At 34.9% G+C, this 21,474-nt stretch overlaps 1 protein-coding gene across 1 annotated transcript; it reads right to left on the reverse strand.

Annotated features, from left to right (window-relative positions):
- Window positions 1–8,239: 8,239 nt before the first annotated feature.
- On the reverse strand, window positions 8,240–21,170 carry LOC119642453. Its single transcript, XM_038041605.1, has 2 exons — window positions 21,123–21,170; window positions 8,240–9,588 (listed from the first exon to the last, which is right to left on the reverse strand). Exon 2 carries the CDS (start codon window positions 8,783–8,785, stop codon window positions 8,240–8,242), a length of 546 nt encoding a protein of 181 aa, XP_037897533.1. The 5' UTR covers window positions 8,786–9,588; window positions 21,123–21,170.
- Between the last annotated feature and the right edge of the window lie 304 nt (window positions 21,171–21,474).

Consider the following 21,474-nt stretch of genomic DNA (forward strand, 5'->3'; position numbering starts at 1 on the left):
AAATAGAGCAGAATCCACTCTGCTGTTTTTGTGAGTGCACCGAAGACGCTAAAAATATTTTTTTGTCTGTCGGAAATTCCGTAACGAACAACAGAGACTACAGACGGAAATTGGGGAGTTAGTTCTCCCCGGCTATCTCAAGGCAAATATGTTGCACGATCTAAAAATATGAAAGGCGGTAGAAGTGTTCGCCGCAAACGTTATGAGAAAACAAAGACTCGAGGAGCTTCGACTTAGGCTTTTAAGTAGTGCCTACCTAGTGGCTATGTTCCCGGTGAAGATATATCTAAACGATCGTACCACAGGGTAGCGAATAAGAGGGGTGGTTTTTAGCGAGTTAAAATCCCGCACTGCCCTAATGGGCGCCTGTTGATGGTTTTCCATCTAACAAAAAAAACACACCACCTTACTTGCCTGCAGAAAAAAACGTTTAAATCCTTCAACTTCCGCACCTCTCATACTCCCATAGTCCGGTTGGCGATACGCGACTGCATATTTCGTGCCTGAACAACAGTTACCCAATCTGTAGATGATGGTATTGATGGTGGGGTTTTAATCATTCCCTTCGTCTTTCTTTTCTTTTGTTTTCTTTTGTTGTTCGTACACTTAGCCTTTTTATTTCAAAAAAAAAATGTAGGTATGTCATTTTCTCCCCTTTAATTTTATCTTTTTCTTATATTTCTTTTTTTTGTGTTTTTTTGTTAAAAAGGCTTATCTTGAACTTAGCCTATTAAATGAACAACTGTATAAAACATACCTTTTTATTTTTAGTATTTATCTTTGTACATTATTTTTCCTTTTCCTATTGAGTCTTAACATTTTAACTTTTTTGTAATGTATTATATTTTTAAGTGTATCTATTCCGTTTTAGGCCTTTCTTTTTTTTTCAAATTTTAACATATCTATTGAAAATTTTTAATATATTCACTGTACTTTTGAACGTTTTTGGTATATTAGTCTGAACGCTTTTATTTGTTGTAGCATCATCGATTCATCGTATTCTACTCACTTGTATATAAGTTTACACTTTCTTATATTTCCACATAATGTAAATCTAGCTATAAACTAGTTAAGATCACCTACTTCAGTTATACTCACATTAAATGTAACTTTAGTAATAACCTAGATTAAAAGTACTATTTTGCTTAAGCTGGCAAAACAATTTATTATATAAGACACCGACCACTGTTTAGTTGGGTCAGAATTAAAGTCAAACAAAGAGATATATAATAAAGGTCAATTTATCGGAATGTTTATTGCGTTTTCACTACGGTGTTCCTGAACGTACTCATTTTTTCAGTCACTTCATGAAGAATTATCTTCTTTTTTTTTTCTTTATTTGTTCTTTGAAGGTAAGAAAATTATAGAAAATAACGTTAAGTGTAAGTATGTATATGTCGATATCTGCCTGTGTAATCAGCGGATTCACTGCATAAATGAAACTTATCCACCATTTAATTTGCCCATATCCAAAGTTTAATTTTCTTGTTTGAATTTTTTTCTTTTTTTATTGACGTTATAAATTGTAATGACTTGAATTTCTCTTAGCAAGTAAAAAACGACTAAGGTCATTACCGTGCATATTACAACACAGAAGAAGGAAAACGCAAACATACAGCCATAATTCAAAACAAACATAAATATATTAATTTGAATATTAAAATTGAAGATATAATTGAACAAAACATAAAAAACATAAATGAATTAAATTAATATAAAAAATGAATATGTATAATTCAATAAGTAAAGGTATAAAAAATACACACAATATGTAATGCATAGCCATCCTACATTCAATTAAAAGTGACAATCAATTCCATTTACGACAACCAAAAAAAAAAATTGCTTCTTCACTTGCAGCTTTCAACGTTTTCATGGCTATGAAAACTTTGCGTTGTTCTAATGGCAGCTGCAAAGGTAAATCAGTTTTGTAGAACTTAAAAATTGATGACAAGGCAGAGTTTCTTATGTTGACTTACTACATTAAGCTCTCAAAAAGCGTGCAGAAGGCAAAAGGATCAATCCAGACACCAAGCACATTTACAGAAATTACCTAAAAAAGGAAATTCGACGACAAACTTCTCAAACCATGTCCTTCAATTAAACAAGATAATTAATTTTGCTTATTGTCAGGTCAGTTAACGTCTTGCAGCGCTTTCAACAACAGAGGTCCCGTGAAAGATCCACCTTTTCATGGGAACAAGGCGCAGTTTTTACCATCATCATTATGAAAAAAGTAAAATACTATGCTAGCCGAGTTGGTTTGTAGTACTAAGTTGCTAATTAATAGTCGGTTTCATTTGGTACTGGAATTTTTAATCTTCTGTATTGGTCTTTGTTTTGCCTTACTAACTAATTTTTCGTCTTCGAGGCAGGGCCATCAATAGCGGTGGACTAAACCAACTATGATGATAGTATCATCTTCACTTAGACAAAATATACTAAAATGCACAAACAATATGGCCTGGAGCCGTTGATAGATTATTCTAACATCTAAACAAAAAAACAAAAACAAGTAAGAAAATTATTGTCAGTCATGACCGAGTATTTTGTACCCCTCGCCGTTATTCTAAAAGAGTCTTAAAAAAAATTAAAAGAACCATATATTCATATTGTATAATATTGGGTGAACGCGCCTAATTTTTTTTCTATTTTCAGAATTAAAGTGGACATTTATATGGTACATTTGCTGTATAAATCGTATAACAAGGAAAAAACACGGCGAGCAAAGGTGTTAGCAGTTTTCGTTCTTTGGTCTGTTTGCAAATTTCTAAGACGACATCTTAATGTTTGCGAATAGGAGAATGTGTGTCACGTATACCACACAGTTGGGCAGACGGACAGACGGACACAACAAGCAGACGTGCTTAGGTACGTATCCAATTTGAAATTGGCCAAGAATTTATGTACTTTATGAGATTTTTTGCTTATTATCAAGGTATTGTAAGCAAAATTATATTTTAATGCATTGTAAATTAGCTAGGCGTTGTCAATTTTTTTTACTGTTACACGGGCACTACATGAGAGTGTAATAAGCAAAAAAATAGTATTTTACTCTTTTTAAATAACAGAGACGTTCTCAACTTACATGCTTCTGTAAGCGTGACCTTCAGTCGATTTGTCCCAATTTCAATGCCCACCAGCGTGCAAGAACTTCCAATTTTTCTGCAAATTCGAAGTCAACAACTTCACTTTTACGGACAAGAAAATGTTTACAGAAGATATTATACAGACGGATATACAGCCCGACGAACAGAGAGGCATGCTTAAAGTAATTCAGAATTTGCTGTTGATGAAGAATATATGTACTTTGTGGGGTCTCTGAAGCTGTCTTCGGGGCGTTGCAAACATTTTCACAAAATGAACATACCCCATTCCCATTCTTCGTTGACGAATAGAACAAAAGGATGCACCATGCATATATATATGAGTACTTAATATCCACAATATATGTGAACACTTAATATCCACATTTTCGTATTCTTATTATTAGAGATACTCTGCTTTTGCCCGTGTCTTACGGTACTCACGAGAAACTTCTTACTAACACTCTGTGTAAAAGCATAAGGAAAAAGAGGACTCATCAAATTTTTACAATTCCATACACGATAACCTTTTGGGGTGTAACTATACATTGCCAATTTCTTGCTCCGTGCATCGAATTCAATAGGGATCCAGGGAATCCAATTCAGCAACCATATATTAACGCAAAGCGCATAATTGAATGTGTACGCTCTAAAACTACCATATACTTGAGAAAAAAAAATATGGTTTAGAAAATTCGTAGACACAAGTGCATTTATATATATTTGCCTAGTAGCATTCGTATTGATCAAGAAAGACCAAATTTACTTTTATTTTCCCTGTAATTGGTCAAAGACTCTCACCCAGTTTTCAATCAATTTGATCTTCAAAGTTAATATTAGCTTAAATAACATTTTCTTAGTTTATTTTATTAAATAATGCGCTTTAAAATTCGTGTTTACAAAATCTTTTTCACCAGGTCAACTTGTACGTTCCTCTTTCTTGTTTTTTCTTCACCAGACCAAGGTGCTGTAAATGAACCAAAAACTTTTTTCTCAAGATGTGGCTGCCTGATCAATAGCTGTTTGAAAACTGTCATTACTAGACTCACGTTTACTATATACTTGAAAAAAACAGTTTAATGTCCAACAAACAGCCTATATTTTGTTAATAAAGAGTCTTTAAGTGTATTATGTCAATTAATATTTAAAATCACTCTGCAGTTTCCCTGGAGAATATCATTCTAAAAATATTGTAGTGAAACTAAAAGTTTGAAAGAGCAGTTCGCTATACGGTTTTAAAAAAGCGCGTTTGAATATTTGAAATGGGTATAAACATATTTTTTTACTACAATAAATTCTTTATTAATTTTCACCATTATTCTCAAATCCTCTTCTTCATTCTGCGAAAAAACCGTAACGTACGTTTGGGATTTTAAGAGTGTGGACAAGAAAATTCATAATTCTATTGTCAAATTAATCACTAAAAAAATGTATCGCATACGTATAATTTCTTGCCAGCATCATCTAGTTCTTTCGATTCGCTCTAAGACGCAAATTTATTCAAGGGTCGTCTCGATGACTTCTAAATAACCGTAAGCACTCTTTAAACATATCTGTTAATGCATTGTGCAAATAAGAAATCAACAGATAAGGAAGACATTAGGCTATAAATTTCCAGCAGAGATGCAGAGATTTTATCGACCTAAGCAGTTTTTTTGAAACATTAAACCAATGACTTGTTGTATAACTTTAATTTTAAGGAAAAAATTCCTTTTAGGTAATGAATTTTTTCTTTAAAGCCATCTTTTAAACTAAGGAAAAGAATTTTTTCTGCAAAGTTTAAGTTAAACTTATTATTACAAGAGAACACGATGCCTGGTTAAACTATAAAAATGTCGAAGAATTTTTAACGCGTTCTATGCGTATTGTATGCAAAATCAAAAGCGAATAATACGAAAAATTGATACAAGTCTAAAAAATTTTAAATTGCAAAAATCCATATATGGTATGGTTGGATAAGAAACAAACCATTTCGCTTGTGACCGCTAATTGGGGTGGACTAAGCCACAATAGAAAATAATGTAAAAAGGTTTTTAATAAATTGAAAACTATGTTTAGGTGGCTTTAAAACCTCTGCACACGGAATATACGATGTTATTTATATTATACCACATTATAAATACTTACATTATAGTTGCTAAAGACTGTTAGAAGAGTGTCGAATTCAGGTTAGGGAAATAGAGGGAAACGCGTTTCCAGGAAGGTTTTTGTCGCCTTTTAAATGAAGATGTAGGCGTGAAGAAGTTGCTAACACTTTGAGTATCGCGCCAGGCCACAGTGGACAAAAACATACAACAAGTCACAATTGCTACAATGGCAAAACTATATGAATGGAAATGATTTGAAAAGATTGCCTGTGCAATATAGAAAGTTACAGTCAGACGAATTTTGACGTCCCTATAACAAATGCCTTCAGAAAGCGTTCATATCCACTTAAAACCATTTTCAAGACAAAATAACGAAAACTTAATAGCGAAACGAAAGGAGACAAGAAATTATAAGTTTATGATGAAGATTTTGATATTGATTATGAATTCGGGTGTGGAATTATAAATTGTTTCAGGTCAGCTGTATGATGCTGAGCTTGCAGCCTCACAGAAAAAATTGACGAAAAATTTATTACAATATGACTGCAACACAGTTCATAACATTAAACATATTTTGCTTGAAAAAAGGCAAGAAGCAACATCCTAATAATTATCATCTCTTTTATACGAACCTTTAATAGTACCCACGCACACACAGCATTTACTTTTTTGTAAGAAAATTGAAATTTTTAATTTCAATATCAAAAAGCAATATTTTTAAAATCCAAATGTGTTCCTAGCTACAGACTGGCAGATGGATTTCTTTAAATTCAAATTTGCATTAGCTACAATGCTTTTAACAGAGCCTTTTAAATTGAACATTTCTTAACACTTCTCAAAACTAATTTTTTCTATATGCTACCGAGAGTTCAGTCGGATATAATATATACAGCTAAACGGTAGTGAAACATCTATCTGAAACATTACATAAACTCAGAGTCTTCTCTACTTTTATTGAATTGTTGGCCATCAGCCATGCTGAAATGAATGGTCAAGGAAAAAATTTCGTTTTTTCCGATAGAAATTCAACTCTGCTTTTAATAAACAAAACAGGTGTAGACAATCAACGTGTATTTGAAATATATAAGATGATGTACGAATCACAAATTGAGGACTGTTAAGGGCTCGCTTCATAGCATAATATAGGGTGCCTTAACGGTCGACTTTGGTTGACTATAAAATAAATTAGTTCATTGAAAACTCTACCGCGCATGAGATTTGAACCCACGACAATTGTGTTGTTAGCGAGATCCTTAGCTTATTCGACCTCTCAGGCTGATGGCGTGTAATAGTAAAATGTTTCTTAGCAAAGAAAATAATCGAAAATCAAAATTTCTGTAGCAAAAACAAAAATGTGGGAGTACGTACACGAGCGGCCTAACTTCTCGCCAGAGATGTTATAAATGTTCATAAACCGTCATAAATAGTCATAAACAGTCATAAACCCTCATAAACATTTTAAAATTGAGCAGAGTTAAACATCAAAACCTATGTACACCTTCATGAACAGTCTTAAGCAGTCTTAAGCGGTTTTAAACACTTATAAACGCTTCAAAATTGAGCAGAGTTAAATATATAGACTGCACAGATTAAACAAGATATTTTCATAGCCAGCTTGACAGGTTTTCCACACCACCCTTGAAGTACCGTGATAGGCGCGTGTTTGAAATGGCTGACTCCCCTGTAGGTCTACACCATTATAAACTTAGCTTAAAACTATAATAATATTTACAATAATAATAATAAATAAATATAAGCTCCGTTTATATGTAATATATATACATAATACATATATGCATAAAAAATACATATCCACGGTTGCTGCTGTGCGGGCTTCTTGACATCTTGATGGTTGCAAAGGTAAATTAATATAATTATTAAATTTATATATAGAGATGACCACAAATCATTTGGCCTAAGGAAATGTCGAATTCTGCTGAATCGATAATGCAGGCGTATTCAATTTTTCTTTAAACTGAAATGAATAAAAACAATTGGATAATTTATACATAATAATAAAAAAGGCTAAATGCAAACTTACCTTTGGCGTACAGTGAATCTTCATCTATATGAGGCGGTGGGCGGTGGCGCTATTTAATCTAAAGTAAAAAATGAGAACGTAAATAAGTAATTTATTAATATATTTATATTATATTTCAAATACCTTTACTTTGCGTTTGTTTCCTTGTAAGGTTTTCCTTAAATAGCGTCGTGAATGGATCTTTTTAATTTAAAGGAAAAAATGAGAACGTAAGTAAGTAATTTATAAGTGAATTCATACAATGTTGTAATTATCTTAGAATGCAGACGCGTTCTGATCAATTCGCTCCATCATGTTTCTGCCTGTTAGCAGCGTAAGTAGTGCGAATCCCAGCAAATTAATTCGGTGCACCATGCCGCTACTGCAGGATCCTGCTGTCCTGAAGGAGGCAAGCCGTGCTCATTGCTCATTTCAGTGATACGGAGGTAATAGTTGTCCGTTTTTAGTTCTCTTTTATATCGGAACACCTGCAGATTCCTCAGACGATTGCACAATTTTACGATCTCCACAGCCGACCTGCTCCTCTTCCTTTTTGTCAAACATTTTTGAAGGAGGAACACGGTCCCGGCTTATCCTGTATGAGGCGAAAATTGTGCTAGGCATTCACCAAATGATCCATCAAGAAGGATAAATTTCTAATCGTCATCTCTGTTGCCTCAGCTAGGGCGTCCTTCGCAAAAACTCTCATGGAGTAGTCGCTAACTTCCTGGAGTTCGCCTTTGAGCTCGCCACAAGTTTTGTCCGATATGGAGCTCCGATGAACTAAATTCACGAACTTTGCCATCATCGCGAAGATCTCGCAGATCCGTTTGGTAATCTCGGGACCGTTTCTGAACACATCTTCATTAATTGCCGCTTGTAGCGAGGCTAGCGTCGCGTCGTTGAATAATTGCACCAGTTCATTCGTGTAGCGCGGTGCTGTGCCCGATTGAACAGCGCCTCTCCAGGCCCAGAATGGAGAAGTGGGCGCGAGTCTTTTGTAAAATTTTCCAATTGTCGTATGGTCGTATTGTTGTTAGCTGTTTTTAATTTTTCCCTCTAATCCAATCTTCCGCGCCAGTTTGAGATTGTGTTGTAGTACTCTTGCATCTAAATTCCCACGTGTGGAGGACGCTCATCAGCATATTAAAAGCCGTCATCAGTCTTCTTACGGCGAAGACGGGGCCCGTTTTGTGGGCACACGTTTTCCTCTTGGTGCGCTCGTCGAAATATTTGCAGCCATGTAGTGTTTCCTCCGCCCGCGAATACACTACCCGATGATTGGTGAGCACTTCATCGAAGTGTAATTGGACAATTTTGTCGTTTGGAATCAATTTCTTCACGACTTCTTTTAGCTCCCCAATGTCCGGCACCACGCTGTCAGTTTCTGGTCCACCCTCCTGGCCTTCATATCTTCCTAGGCGCCGTTGCAATTCCTCATTTCTAGCTTGAAGCCGGTAAACCTCCTGAATAAGCCTCGCATGCGCCGATATCGAGGGTTCGCTGGTGTAAATGCCGTCAATAACATTTACAGGACTTTGTATGTCTACCCTACCTACTACGCAGGGCACCGTAGTCAATCCGTGTGTCATTTCTAATGTCTCCTGAACGTCCGTAGCTTCTTCTCTCCCTATGTCACCTGTTCACATCTCTCTCCCACTTGTGTCACCTGTTTTTCTATTGCATCCTGAACGTCCGTCGCTTCTTCTCCCCCTACTACCATATCTCTCACTTGTGTCAACCTGTTTTACTCCTACGTCGAATCCCAAAAAACCTACCTCGTCCTCGCTGTCAGTCTCAAGCTGTAAATTTTTGCTGTCACGTATATTTCCGGTCATTGTGTTTACTGCCAACGCCAACCTCAAGCTTCGCGCGTACCAAATATAGTCTATCATTCTTGTCTGACCGCCCCGTCTTCTACCCACCCTTCTCAAACTATATCTAACTGAATTTTTCTTACAACGTCTTTCACAGTAACTCACTCACCAATTTCCTCCGTCAGTCGGTCGGCTAACTTCCCATACAGTACTCCGGATAAACTACGTCCGCTACTACTAATCCACCAGCCCGGATATTCTTTCAATAACTGACTAAATATTCTGTACGAAATTTTCACCTTTTATTATATAGCCCATCGGAATCTCAATGACAACTTCTTTGGATGACAAAAAGACACAGCTGATGTCATTGATCGATGTAGTCTTCTATCTGAGTGTCTGTCTGTCTGTCTTTTTGGTTGGGTACAGGAAAAAGCGCACAGCAATAGTGAAATTAGGTAAACACCATAACTCGGAACCATTAATATAAAGCTAGAATCCACAAAAACGTAATCGAAATAAAATGCTTACAATCCAGGGCGGACATTTATCTTTCTTCACATATTTCCTAGTATTATCTGAAAGATTACGACAAAAATAAAAATCCCATAAATTCGCAAAAATTTGACTTTTTTCTGTTGGTTGTTATAATTCGTAATATTCAAAACCATTTCTTAACATTCGTTTTTCGTATAACTCATAATGAAAAGGTGGTTACCTTGATGAGAATGAAAGAGTAGAATCAAAGGAAGATGAAGAAAGAAAGTAAACATAATTTACTTGAGTTGATTTGATTTGAAATTGTATGAAAACATGCTGAAGCTGGAGTAGTCTTGTTGACATGCAAAGTAACATCTTAAGGATGGCTGCATACTTCATCGACGACTAGCGCACATGGCGCGTACACGCTTTCGCTGTTTGGATGCAATATTTGCATTTTTAAATCCTATAAAGGATTACTTGCGTAAGATAAGCTTTTGATGAAATAATTTTTAATATTCTTTCAGCATTAAAAGAGAAAAAGTTTTTGCGACAGATTCAAACTGAAAAGTATTTAACTCATTCATTTATTTTTGCCATCACATCGAGTGTTCTATTTTCTCGTAAAGAGACGCGTACACGTACATACGTGTTAAATTAGATTTTGATGCTAAATTGTTTCTTTTAGATACTCAAGCCTCGTAACATGATTAAGCGTGTTCTTCAACTTTCGTTCTTTATTTATTTATTTTGATAAAGATCGTGGAGCAATAACAATGTAATGAGTCTTCTTAGCCGGCCTTCGGGGGGAAGATTTAAAATTTCCTTTTATTGAGTATTAAGCGGGGTACAGCGTTGCGTAGAGGCTGGCTAGGAAAGGAACCGGCGAGGTGACCCGACTTTGTAGCGCTTTTACCGTTTTTTTTTCTGCACGCGTAGTTAGAGCTTTTTCTTTCGCTCTTTTTTTTGGATGTCGCGGAGCACTACAAAAAAAAAGAAACCGGATACGTTCCCAGTGTCATAGCTGCCTTGGTTTGTCTCCGGGTGGGTATTCGTATGTAAACACAAAAAAATATGGTCCTCGGTCCTTCAGGGATGGCGACTAACAACTAGCCAGTACATCCCCTATCCGTAATATCAGTTGTCCTGCAAAGTCCTTCAGGGATGACGACTAACAACTAGCCAGTACATCCCCTATCCGTAAAGTCAAAAAAAAAGGTTGCCTTGTCAAATTGTCCGTACACACTTACCTTAGGCGGCTATGATACAAATTGAAAGATTCTGTGTGATGAGCTGCTCTTTTATAGCCGGAGTCTCGCTCGCTTGTCCCATTTCCAACATGTTCTATGCCTTGGGGTATTATTTTATGTGTGTGCTTAACTTAGGTTGGCTGCTGTCGCAACCTTTGTTGCGACCTACATGAAACAACTTGTACATAACTTACTATCAACTTACATCTAGCTTATTGCTATGTTTGATCAAATGCCTACTCAACACGTACCCAGGTACCAAATCGCGTGATTTATGCACCATGTGGGTACTTGTTGCTTAGACTATGTGTTCAATACGTTTCTATAGTTTTATACCAGCAAGTGTATTTTCCTGTTCTTGTGTATTTGTGCGTGTTTGTTTATATTTAGCATGTGTGTACGCTTGCTCCTTGTTCCCTACCTACGTTTATTTTTGTGTGTTTTGTAAGCCTTAACAGCTTTGAAGATTTCATATGACCTAACGGTGCTATACTTTTTGTGCAATGTTTCTGCAGTTTATACACTTGCCGGTGTTTAAAGCATAGAGATTTTTGCGTGGTGCTAAAGTCTACGCGTTTTGCATGTTTGTATATGCTTATTCCTTATTTTCCTACCTACGTTTATTTCTGTATGTTTTGTATGCCCTAACAGCGTTAAAGATTTCATATGCCCTATCTGTGCAATGTTTATGCCGTTTACACACTTTGCATGTGTTTTTATATTTTACAGCATAGAGACTTTTGCATGCTCGTATATGCTTGTCCCTTATTTTCCTACCTACATTTATTTCTGTGTGTCTTGTTTGCCCTAACATGCGGCTTCTGTACATTGTTTCTTATTAATACTTTCATACAGGTTGGGTTCTGAGGCTTTGTACATAGTTTCTTATTAATACTTTTATACAGGTTGGGCCCTGAGGCTTTGTATGTAGTTTCTTGTTTATACTTTTATACAGGTTGGGTTCTGAGGTTTTGTACATAGTTTCTTATTTTTGGGCTAGAGGAGGTTGTTCATGTTTTTGTTACCCCAGACAGTCGTTCACGGACAGATCAGACTGACGGGTTGTTCGCTGTGGCTGACTGTCTTAGGTGGGCGAAGGAAGCAAAACGCTTCCTTACAACAAGAAAAATCATATTGGGGTCACACAATGCGAAATCAAAAAAAATAACATCTCCTACAGCTCATACTACTAGAGAAAATTAACGAAAGTCGTGGTGTGTACAGAAAGCAACCATCTTGGCTTCGCAATATCATGTATCATGGAAGGGCATAAACATTACTGAACATTTGCTAACAGCTGCAAGAGATAGAGACGTGTTTTTTGAAATTGTTAGAAACATAATATAAAACAATTTGATACACGTGCTCTTGCCCATGTTTAAATATGCGCCACAGATCAAGAAAAATATGCTTGCGCTCAATGACTAGTTTTAGTGAAAGTGGTTCGAGTCAGACATTTTTTACTGTCCACCTTTCTCCTTATATGATATAAAAGGAAATTAGCATTTTTAGTTGCTCTCGTTAAAAAAGGATAAAAACATAACATTACCTTCTTACACGCTAAGTAAATGTAGAAATCTTGAATAGATCTTTCTTTGAACATCCTCCCATATTCACAATAGTATAAGCTGGACGTACATGGCAGCAACAAATAATTTTTAGAATTCTATGGCGAAAGTTGTTAGTGACTTGTTTCCGATGTGACATAAGAGTGCGCTGCGCTAAATTTTACTGAAGTTGCTCCGTTTCTCGGAGGCCTTTCTCATACAAAACTTCTTTTATACTGAAATGATCTAATTTTTAGAATTTTATGTAGAAAATTATTTTGGCACTTATTTATTACCGCAATAAAATCAATAAAAAGCAACCTTTTAAACTTTTAAAAAAGTTTTTTTGGTTTCTAAGTATAATACGTAATAATATTTTAATAATTTTTTTTTAATAATAATAATATTTCAATAATATTTTTGCGGCGGTCGCGTTAATACGTAAGTACCATTATTTTTCGAATTGGTATTTATTTTCAGAGCAGCCGATATGTTATATAAACTATATTCAATAAGCATGCAGAATCCATCGTGTATCTGATATATCCGGCTTTGTGCGTCTTATTAATAAAATATTGACTTGGCGAGAGCTTATTGTTGTTCGTTGTTCATGTTTTTCCAAGAAAACCAAATTAATCTCGTTTTTATGATAGTTAAAGTGCGTGACAACCGTCTGTAAATGTTTCACATTTAAACCTACCATAAGAACGGAACCCATTGGAAAAATGAACCAAATTGTTCTTGGTTACAGACCGATATAATAGCAGAGAAATGTCGACGATTTTGCTGTTTACATATCTTTACCTATATGATCTTAAGAAATGAAAGTTCCGCTTTTTCCATGATCATTTAATATTTCTTTTAATAGCACCATAGTTTACCCAATCCTATCAATTTTAGCTTTAAGCATTGTTTATAGAACGAACTCACGATTGCGCACCTCATCAATTCATTTTTTTTAATAGTAAATATGTTAATAGCTTCGAATAGAAAGAGATAACTATTAAAAAGCTTTCGCCACATTCGTCATTTCGCTAGATCACAATAAAAAATTTATAAGCGTGATACAGTTAACTTCTGTATATAGGTAACATATTCGCGACAGGACGAATCTTACATAGCCATCATAATAATATTTTGGCGCTTTGTAAATGCAAGAGTGCCATTTAGCTGACAAAAAGCACTTTTCCATAGAAATATAAATTTTGTAATTTAAAATTCTTTTAATTATTCAAAATTTAATACAAAAAAAAAACATGACCATAAAATGTGCTTAATCCGAGTTCAATATGTGATGTGATAAAAAAACAATGGCGAATATAACCTCAATAATTGTTGTTGCATTCCGACAACATAACCATAGCGAATATAACATCAATAACTGTTGTTGTATACCGCCAATATAACGCACGGGTACAATTTGTGCTGAATTTAAAAATGGAAAGTGAAAGTTCGATTTACGTTTGGTAAATCTACTTAGAAAAATTTCATCTTTGCAAACTTCAACAAACATGTAAGTAAGTCAGACTTTCCAAGTACTTCACTGCTGCTTGCGATTAGCTCTATAAGGTTTCTAAATAGATGCAATGAATACATCTCCCGTTAAATTAGTTGCCGGATTTAGATTTTGTGTGAGAGGCATAAATTACCTAAGTTCGCGATAAATATATTTATTGGCATTACAACTACATATGAATGCAGATGTACAATAAATATATTTATCGCATTACAACTACATATGAATGCAGATGTACAATCAGAAATAATCAAAATAAAATGAGAAAAATTGTAAATATAGTAGAGGCATGATCTTCTGGAAGAGTTCCCAAAAATATGGAAATTGTTAGGTGAGACAGCTACACCAAAAAAAGTTTAAGAGAAAAAACTAAGAGTAAGTAAAAGGAATGAAAATCGAAAGGAGGAAATGGAGTAAAAGGTGAAATGTATTGTGGGAATTACTAGTTGTATTTAATTTCTAGTAAACCAAATAAATATTCCTAAGTCAATCGAAATATTATTTTAGAAGTTTTTCAATGAAGTCTGTCCACTGGTTATGAACTGGGTGTAAGATACCACCCGCTGCAATGCAAAGCATTTTCGATAAATTGTTTAAATGCAGTCTTACCGATAAAGTTATTCTTTTTTTATTAAATATTTAATTTACAATCTATTTAGGCAGTTGAGTGAATAAATAAAAGGAAACTTTAAAAATTTAAAAAAATCATTTGAATATAATTTAGAGAACAAAAATAAACTAACCCCTAAACGAAAGGTCCATGATGCCTTTTTAAATTGGATTTCTTTAAAAGAGATACTATTAAGGGATTTTGCTGAGTAATTACTAAGTCTGAAAAGATATTGGTAAAGTCAGTGTTATTTAGATATTTTAGACCGATGCGTAGAGTAAAGAAGCAGCGGACGCTTGTTTTCTTAGCCAAGTAATTTAATGTAGCTTTAAACACGAGTTCCAATTTACAAAATTGATACTGAGAAGTTTCGCTCTAATTTAAAAAGCCGTTTATTGCGCTTGTGTTTATCTCAAATACAAAGTTGGGTTTCGTTTCCCATTCTAGTGGTTTATTGATTATGCTCACATCGAATTTCATACGCTAATCGTTATGCTATTGTTAAATGCCTTTTATTCTTTTACATACTAATTGTGTAGTATTTCAAATACGCAATTTTTTTTATTGGCACTACTTCTTCATGCCCTTTTTTGCAAATTTCCTAATGGTAGCTCCAAAAAAAAGAAATTAGAGATGCAAAGGGTTAACAGTTTTTTTTTTTTTTTTTTGATTGTTTTCGTGGTCAACTAATTCCGGCATTGAGTTGCTTGTCATCAGACTTGCTGTTAAGAGAGCTATTATGGATGGTCTTAAGATATTAGTTGGTTTTTACAGTAAGTCAGCTCTGCTCCTAATAAATAATAGAGATAATCAATATTTGTTTCATATACACAAGATGTTATCTAAATTTGATAGATTTACAGAGATTTAACTTTCATTTCCAATGCTTAACAGAAAATTATTCAAACTATGAGCGTGTCATTAATTTCGGATTCTTTTCATTTATGCTCATTCAAAGCGTCACGTTTAAAAAGCTGTGCGGCAATGGCCACACACGTTTTTCTGGCATTATACCAATGGTCATCCACATTTTGGTCGTTGGCCATGTGTTCTCTCTCACCATTCCACCTACTAGATCACCGCCTACCCAAAGAATAAAAAAAAATTGCGGGCTTGTAAATGTGTTCGTAAAACAGAAATACACATCAGAAATTCCTTAAACGCGTTTAGTGAATAGTCACCAAAGTCGCCTGCAATGATCAAAAAACTATAACTTGTAACTGACAGAATATATTGATAAAGATGGGCTCATAAGAGGTATTAATTTAAATGCCCTAGGGGAATTAAAACACCATTAATATCGTTCCATTTGCACTGTTTGAACAAAATATTTTACAATATCGCTTACAAATTTAAAAAAATAGTTAAATGAAATAAATTATTAAACGGTTATTTTTTACCTAAATGCAAATGGTTGAACGGTATTTTTATGTTATCGGTATTTATATGTGCCGTAGTTTGCTCGTCATTTTAATTTTTTTTATACTACACTTAACACTTGACTTACATATATGAATGTGTATGTATATTTATATATGACATTATATATATATTTCTTTATATTTTTTAAGCGCGGATTATAATTTATATATAATTACATATAATAAATTAATATATTCCTACTGTCCACGCGGGTAGGGAATATATGGGAATATTCCAGTAAATCCCACCATGGCGGTTAATCCCAATAAATAATAATGCGATGCACTTTAAACAGACAGAACAGGAAATACAGTATTGGCATCGCACACATATGGACGTAATGCAACGCGAGCTAATTTGCCAACCATCGATCATTATTTCAAAGCTGTCCTCTTGTACAGTTATAGAGGATAACAGATCTCATATTTCGATGAAAATTGCGACTCTTAATCCCAACAAAGTATCTATATTTAATATGAAAGCAACACAATATAGGGGTATAGCATCCTTCAAACTGTTATCACAAACTGAGTATTGCAATTCTGTTCTGGATAAATCGATTTGGCAGAAGAATGCCTTAGTGAAAGAATTAATATCTAGAGGTAGAAATCCAGTGAAGAATTCGGCAGTCGAACACGATAATGGTGTCCCCAGTAACAAGATTAGGCTGCCTAAGGACATGGTCTTGTCCGATAATGTGCCGGTAGCAAAAACCAAGTAAATAACTCGCAACCTCTAAAATTATTACACGAAAGTGTTTGCGGTCTGAAAATAAAGCTTCGTGACACAAATGACAGAACGACAGACACTAGTATTTCTTCAGGCCGAGTAACTATCACTTACCAAAATGTTAGGAGCCTGAACTCAAAAATTCGCTCTAGTTCCCTAAATTCAGTTGGCATGGAGTTTTCCTGTTTGGCCTTCACTGAAACTTGGTTAAAGCCTGCTTTACATTCGGAATTCACAATTCTTTCCAGATTTTCAAAAAGAATCGATTGGATCGCACTGGTGTTTTAATTGCTTTTTCTGCTGCAGCCCCATCCTAGTTAATTGAATTTCCTAATCTTCGATGTTGAATTTACTGCCATTCGGACGAAAATTGCCAATAAACAGTTGTATGTAAGTTGCTTCTCTTATATCTAGATATCTCTATTTAATAGAAATATGCTGCCCTTACTTGTCACGTGGCCGAAAAGTTTAACCTCACTGATATAGTGATATCGTTGGGGGAATTTAATATATCAGAAGTCACTTGGTGTTATAGTGATAAATCTGGCTGATCTGAGCACTAATGTGTTTTTCGACGAATTATTAGTCCGTAGCTTTCTTCAATGCAGTCGAACTCGTAGTTGTAGTGGCAGACTGTAAGATCTTCGCCTTGCCAGTTTCCTAGAGATAGTCGCAAACCGCTGCCTGTTGTTTAGTTTACCTGAGGATCCTTATCATCTGGCTATTTGTGTTTCCTTTGCTTATAGGCATGATAGTCCGTTAAATCATTCTAATGCGTCAAATCCAATTCCCTCAAATAAACATTATAATTTTCATAAAACCAATATCTTACCGTTTAAATCTCATCTTTCACACATTATGCTCGCTTCATCTGCTGAGAATATAGAGACGTTACTACCATCGTTCTACCTGCTAACCTAGCTATCACCTATAGAAAGGAGACCACACAGCAGAGGCATACTCAAACATTGGTCTGATTAAGCAGAGTTATAGTCTTTTTGTAATGTAAAGATCCTTCATCCCTTTAGACCATTCGTTAATAAAACCAAGCGTGGCTCTAGCTTTACTTAAAGAGAACTCAATATGCAATTTAAAACGTAATCTTTCGTCAAAGGAACCCCTAAATCGATGAACGAATCTACGCTTTTTTTGAGAAAGAAAGCTTCTTGTTTACATTTAATTTCATAAAATTTAACGAGCACCAAATTACTTAAGTTAATTTGAAGCTGATACGATTGCGATTCCAAGGAGAGGGAAGAAAAGAATTTAAAATCGCCAGCGTACAGATTTGTGGCATGGGTTTAACGTGGGTTCCTGCCTGAAAGGCTTAATCCCACGGTGGCCCAAGCCATTTTAAGCCTAATATACGCCGAGTTAGACAATCCCCACAGAGTAGGGGCCTAAGCAGCACCAGAGTCCAGAACGGTTTATTGCGTATGGATCAATAAACCCCACCCTGGGCAGTGAGGCCTAGCTGCACTCGATTGTTCCACTTTGGCTTGGAACTGCCAACCACAACCACCACGAGTACTCCCCGAAGGACCGCACCCAGTAGTCAGGGCTCACAAATTGACCAACTATATGCGTTCAAAAAGGGGAAAGAAAAATGCGCTTGCTTCCACCATAAGGTTTCCACAAGCGCAGTTGATCAATTACCACCATTACCGCTAGGGATCCGTGGATACATGTTCAAAAAGTATGGTAGGCAAAAAGGGTAAAAAGCCTTCTGTCAAATCCTTTTGATATTATTATTTTATAGAGAAATTCTCAATTTTATTGTAGAATAGGGATTTATATAGGCCAAAGGGGAAGCCTTCCATCAAATTCCTTTTATTATTATTTAATCGCCAGCGTACATTAAGATCTGACTGGATGTAATCACCGAGAGGAGATCATTAATGTATAAATTAAATAAAAGAGTTCCTAGTGGCTGCCTTGAGGGCCGCCAGACTTCAAGAGAAATTTATCCAAAGAGACGAAGTTAAACAGAACCATGAATGATCTGTTATGCAGATACGAACTTATCCATTTCACTACGTAGAAGGGGAAGCGAGAGGGCTGGAATTTGGAAATCAGTAAATTATGGTTAACTAAGCCAAACACTTCACTAAAGAGAGCCACTAGAAAAAGCCTTGAAAACATTGAAAGTAAACTGTAAAGAACTCGTAACAGCTGATCTTCCTTTCAAGAAGCCATGCTGGAATGAAGAAAAACTCAAACAGTAGGCAATGCCTCTATAACTGCCAATGTGAAGTCTATTTCGACTTTTGTGAATTGGAACAAAGAAACTAATCTTCTAACACAAAGGGGAAAACATCAACAAAGTCGTTTTCTGAATCAAAACCGAGTTATTTATGGGATATGCATAGTCTACAGCCAAATCGTAACTAGCAGAGAGACTATTTCTATTTTTTGAGTTAAATAGTCGGTTGTGAGAAGAGGTACTTAAAGCTCGCATTGTCGTGGCGAAGAACGATCTGACGGCTCTTTTTTGCTTACCTTATTTTACCAATGGCTTCCGGCAAACAAATGGTTGTTTACATTCCTCTAAAAGCACGGATGCTCCATGATGAAGTTTTACGAAAAACCGACCATTTCCTTCAAATTTAACAACTACCGTTGGATTAGGTACATCTTGAAACGTCCATAGAGTTGACTGCTGTTTTCGGCTCATACGCGTAGGCCCATATGTGTAGTTTTACTAAACTCTATATTAACTAATTCAAGTACCTCGGTTACTTATATATGTCTGGCTTTAATATATTTTTTATTTTTTCAATTATGCATGCACGTTTGTGCTTCTTCCATTTTGCAAAAATTTTATTGCCTACTCTTACTGACCTTACACAATTATTTCGTTTGGTTATGGAAAATTGATACATTTGAAGTGTGTCATCGTTTATTTCTTTCTTTAATTTTAGTTTCTGTCTACGTTGCACTTTTGTGACACACTTCAAGCTGGCCCATATATGCGCATCTGGCCAAACCTACTATTGCCGAATAGTGCAAAATGCAATTATATAATTTATATGGAATAATTCTGCTTTGGTTTAAGTTTATTTTAATTCTTATTTTCAATAAAATTAATATTCTTTTTCAGATGCAATCAACCTTCGTGTTGTTTATTATCTTCCTTGATCATTTTATTTCTTTTACAGACCCCTAATTACAAGTGGTGAGAGGCACTTAATTCTTGAAAGTTGATATCAGCTTAGCTGAATCATCCAAACTGATCTCTACTAAAAAGCCTTTCGTTCAGTTTTCTCTGAGATTTCCGTGAGCTCTGTGCTCTGAGCTCCGTGATTCATTACTTTGTTACGATCTTACGCGCGTCTTTTAGAGTACCGGCGTTGCATTTCTTAAACGTTTGCTTTACGAAATTATCTAGGATCCACTGAAAGAAATCTTGTCCACAATTAGATAATGATGCAGTATTTTATATACGGTAATGGAACTAACGCCTAGCGTTGTCTCAATTTCACACCACGTCACATGGCGTCCCGCAGCACAGTGGCAGTATTTCTTGAAGCTAATTTTTGCCATTTTCGGCGGTATGCAAACGAAGGTCATGTTTTGGTAGTTTTTATACCGGCTTTTAGCAAAGGTGGTTTATTGACAAAAATGGAAGTGAGTTCGGCGGTGCACAGTTTTGATAATCCACGTCGAAAGTCATAAGAAATTATTGCAAGTCTTAATTTCATTTTTTCGCTAAAGCAAAGTTTTCAAGTCGCCGTAAACAATGCAAAACGCGCTCAAGTGACAAAATATGCTAACCAAGGTTATACCCAAAAACTTGAAATTTTGCAGTGGAAGCTTTAAATGTCACCTAATGACACTGAATGTTGCTGGGGGCTCAAAATATGTGAGCTACACACATTTATATTTCAATTTAGTTGACTACAGTGCGGGAAAGAAAAGGGTCTTAATTTTTATTTTATATATATAAGTTAACACTTTTCAGTCCCATAAGGGGTTATACTTTACGCGACGAGGGTTTATAACCTATCGTATGAAAATATAAGATAGGATATAAGATCAAACACATAAAAAAAAAAATGAATATATTCGTATGCACTTTCAAACTTTAAATTTATAATTTTATTAATAAAAAAAAATTAAATCCATCGAAAAAGTTATCCTAGCCCATGCCTATTCCTAACCAACCCTAACCAATCCTTCTTCCGCAAATCCTACCATTCATTGGCTTAACCATTCATTGTGATTTAAAAAAAAATAAAGAAAACATATTCACAATTTCAGTTAAGTAGTAACATAGTTTAAAGTTTTAAGAAGATAATTACAAATAAAGTAGCTTAATCTCATTTGAAAAGACTATAGCTTAATTTGCTTTTTTCCTTCTTTTTGTTGGATTTAATTGTTGTTAACTAAACCATCTATAAATTATGTAATCGATGATAATATGTGGTTAAATATTTTAAGTTTGTCAATAAATTGAAATAACTAACGTAATAAGAATCATTTGATACAATGAAATACAATAAAATTGACTAGTCAATGTGCCAAAGTAGTTAAAAAAAATTAAATTTATTTAACTTACCCGTTGTAGTCCATCGTTGAACGGGCATTTACGAAGTCTCACTCTATACAAGATAAAGAAAAATTTTTAAGAAATACAGCTAACATTTTTTTTTAAATCAGAATCTTATTATTTAGTATTAGCAAAATTTTTTTTGAATAATCAGAATTACTCATCGGGTGGCTGAAAACAGAACTGAATCTGATAGAATTTCTAAAGTTATCTAAAACGGCCAAAAACAAGCCCATCGAAACCCGAAGGGAAATTGCCTACAAAACGAAGGAAACGGCCTAACAAACAATACACCAAAAAGTCCGATTGGTAAATTGTTCTAGATAATAATGATACACTAGAGCTAATATATTTTATATTT

Source organism: Glossina fuscipes, unplaced genomic scaffold (genome assembly GCF_014805625.2).
Source record: "Glossina fuscipes isolate IAEA_lab_2018 unplaced genomic scaffold, Yale_Gfus_2 222, whole genome shotgun sequence".
Taxonomy (NCBI): Eukaryota; Metazoa; Arthropoda; class Insecta; order Diptera; family Glossinidae; genus Glossina; species Glossina fuscipes.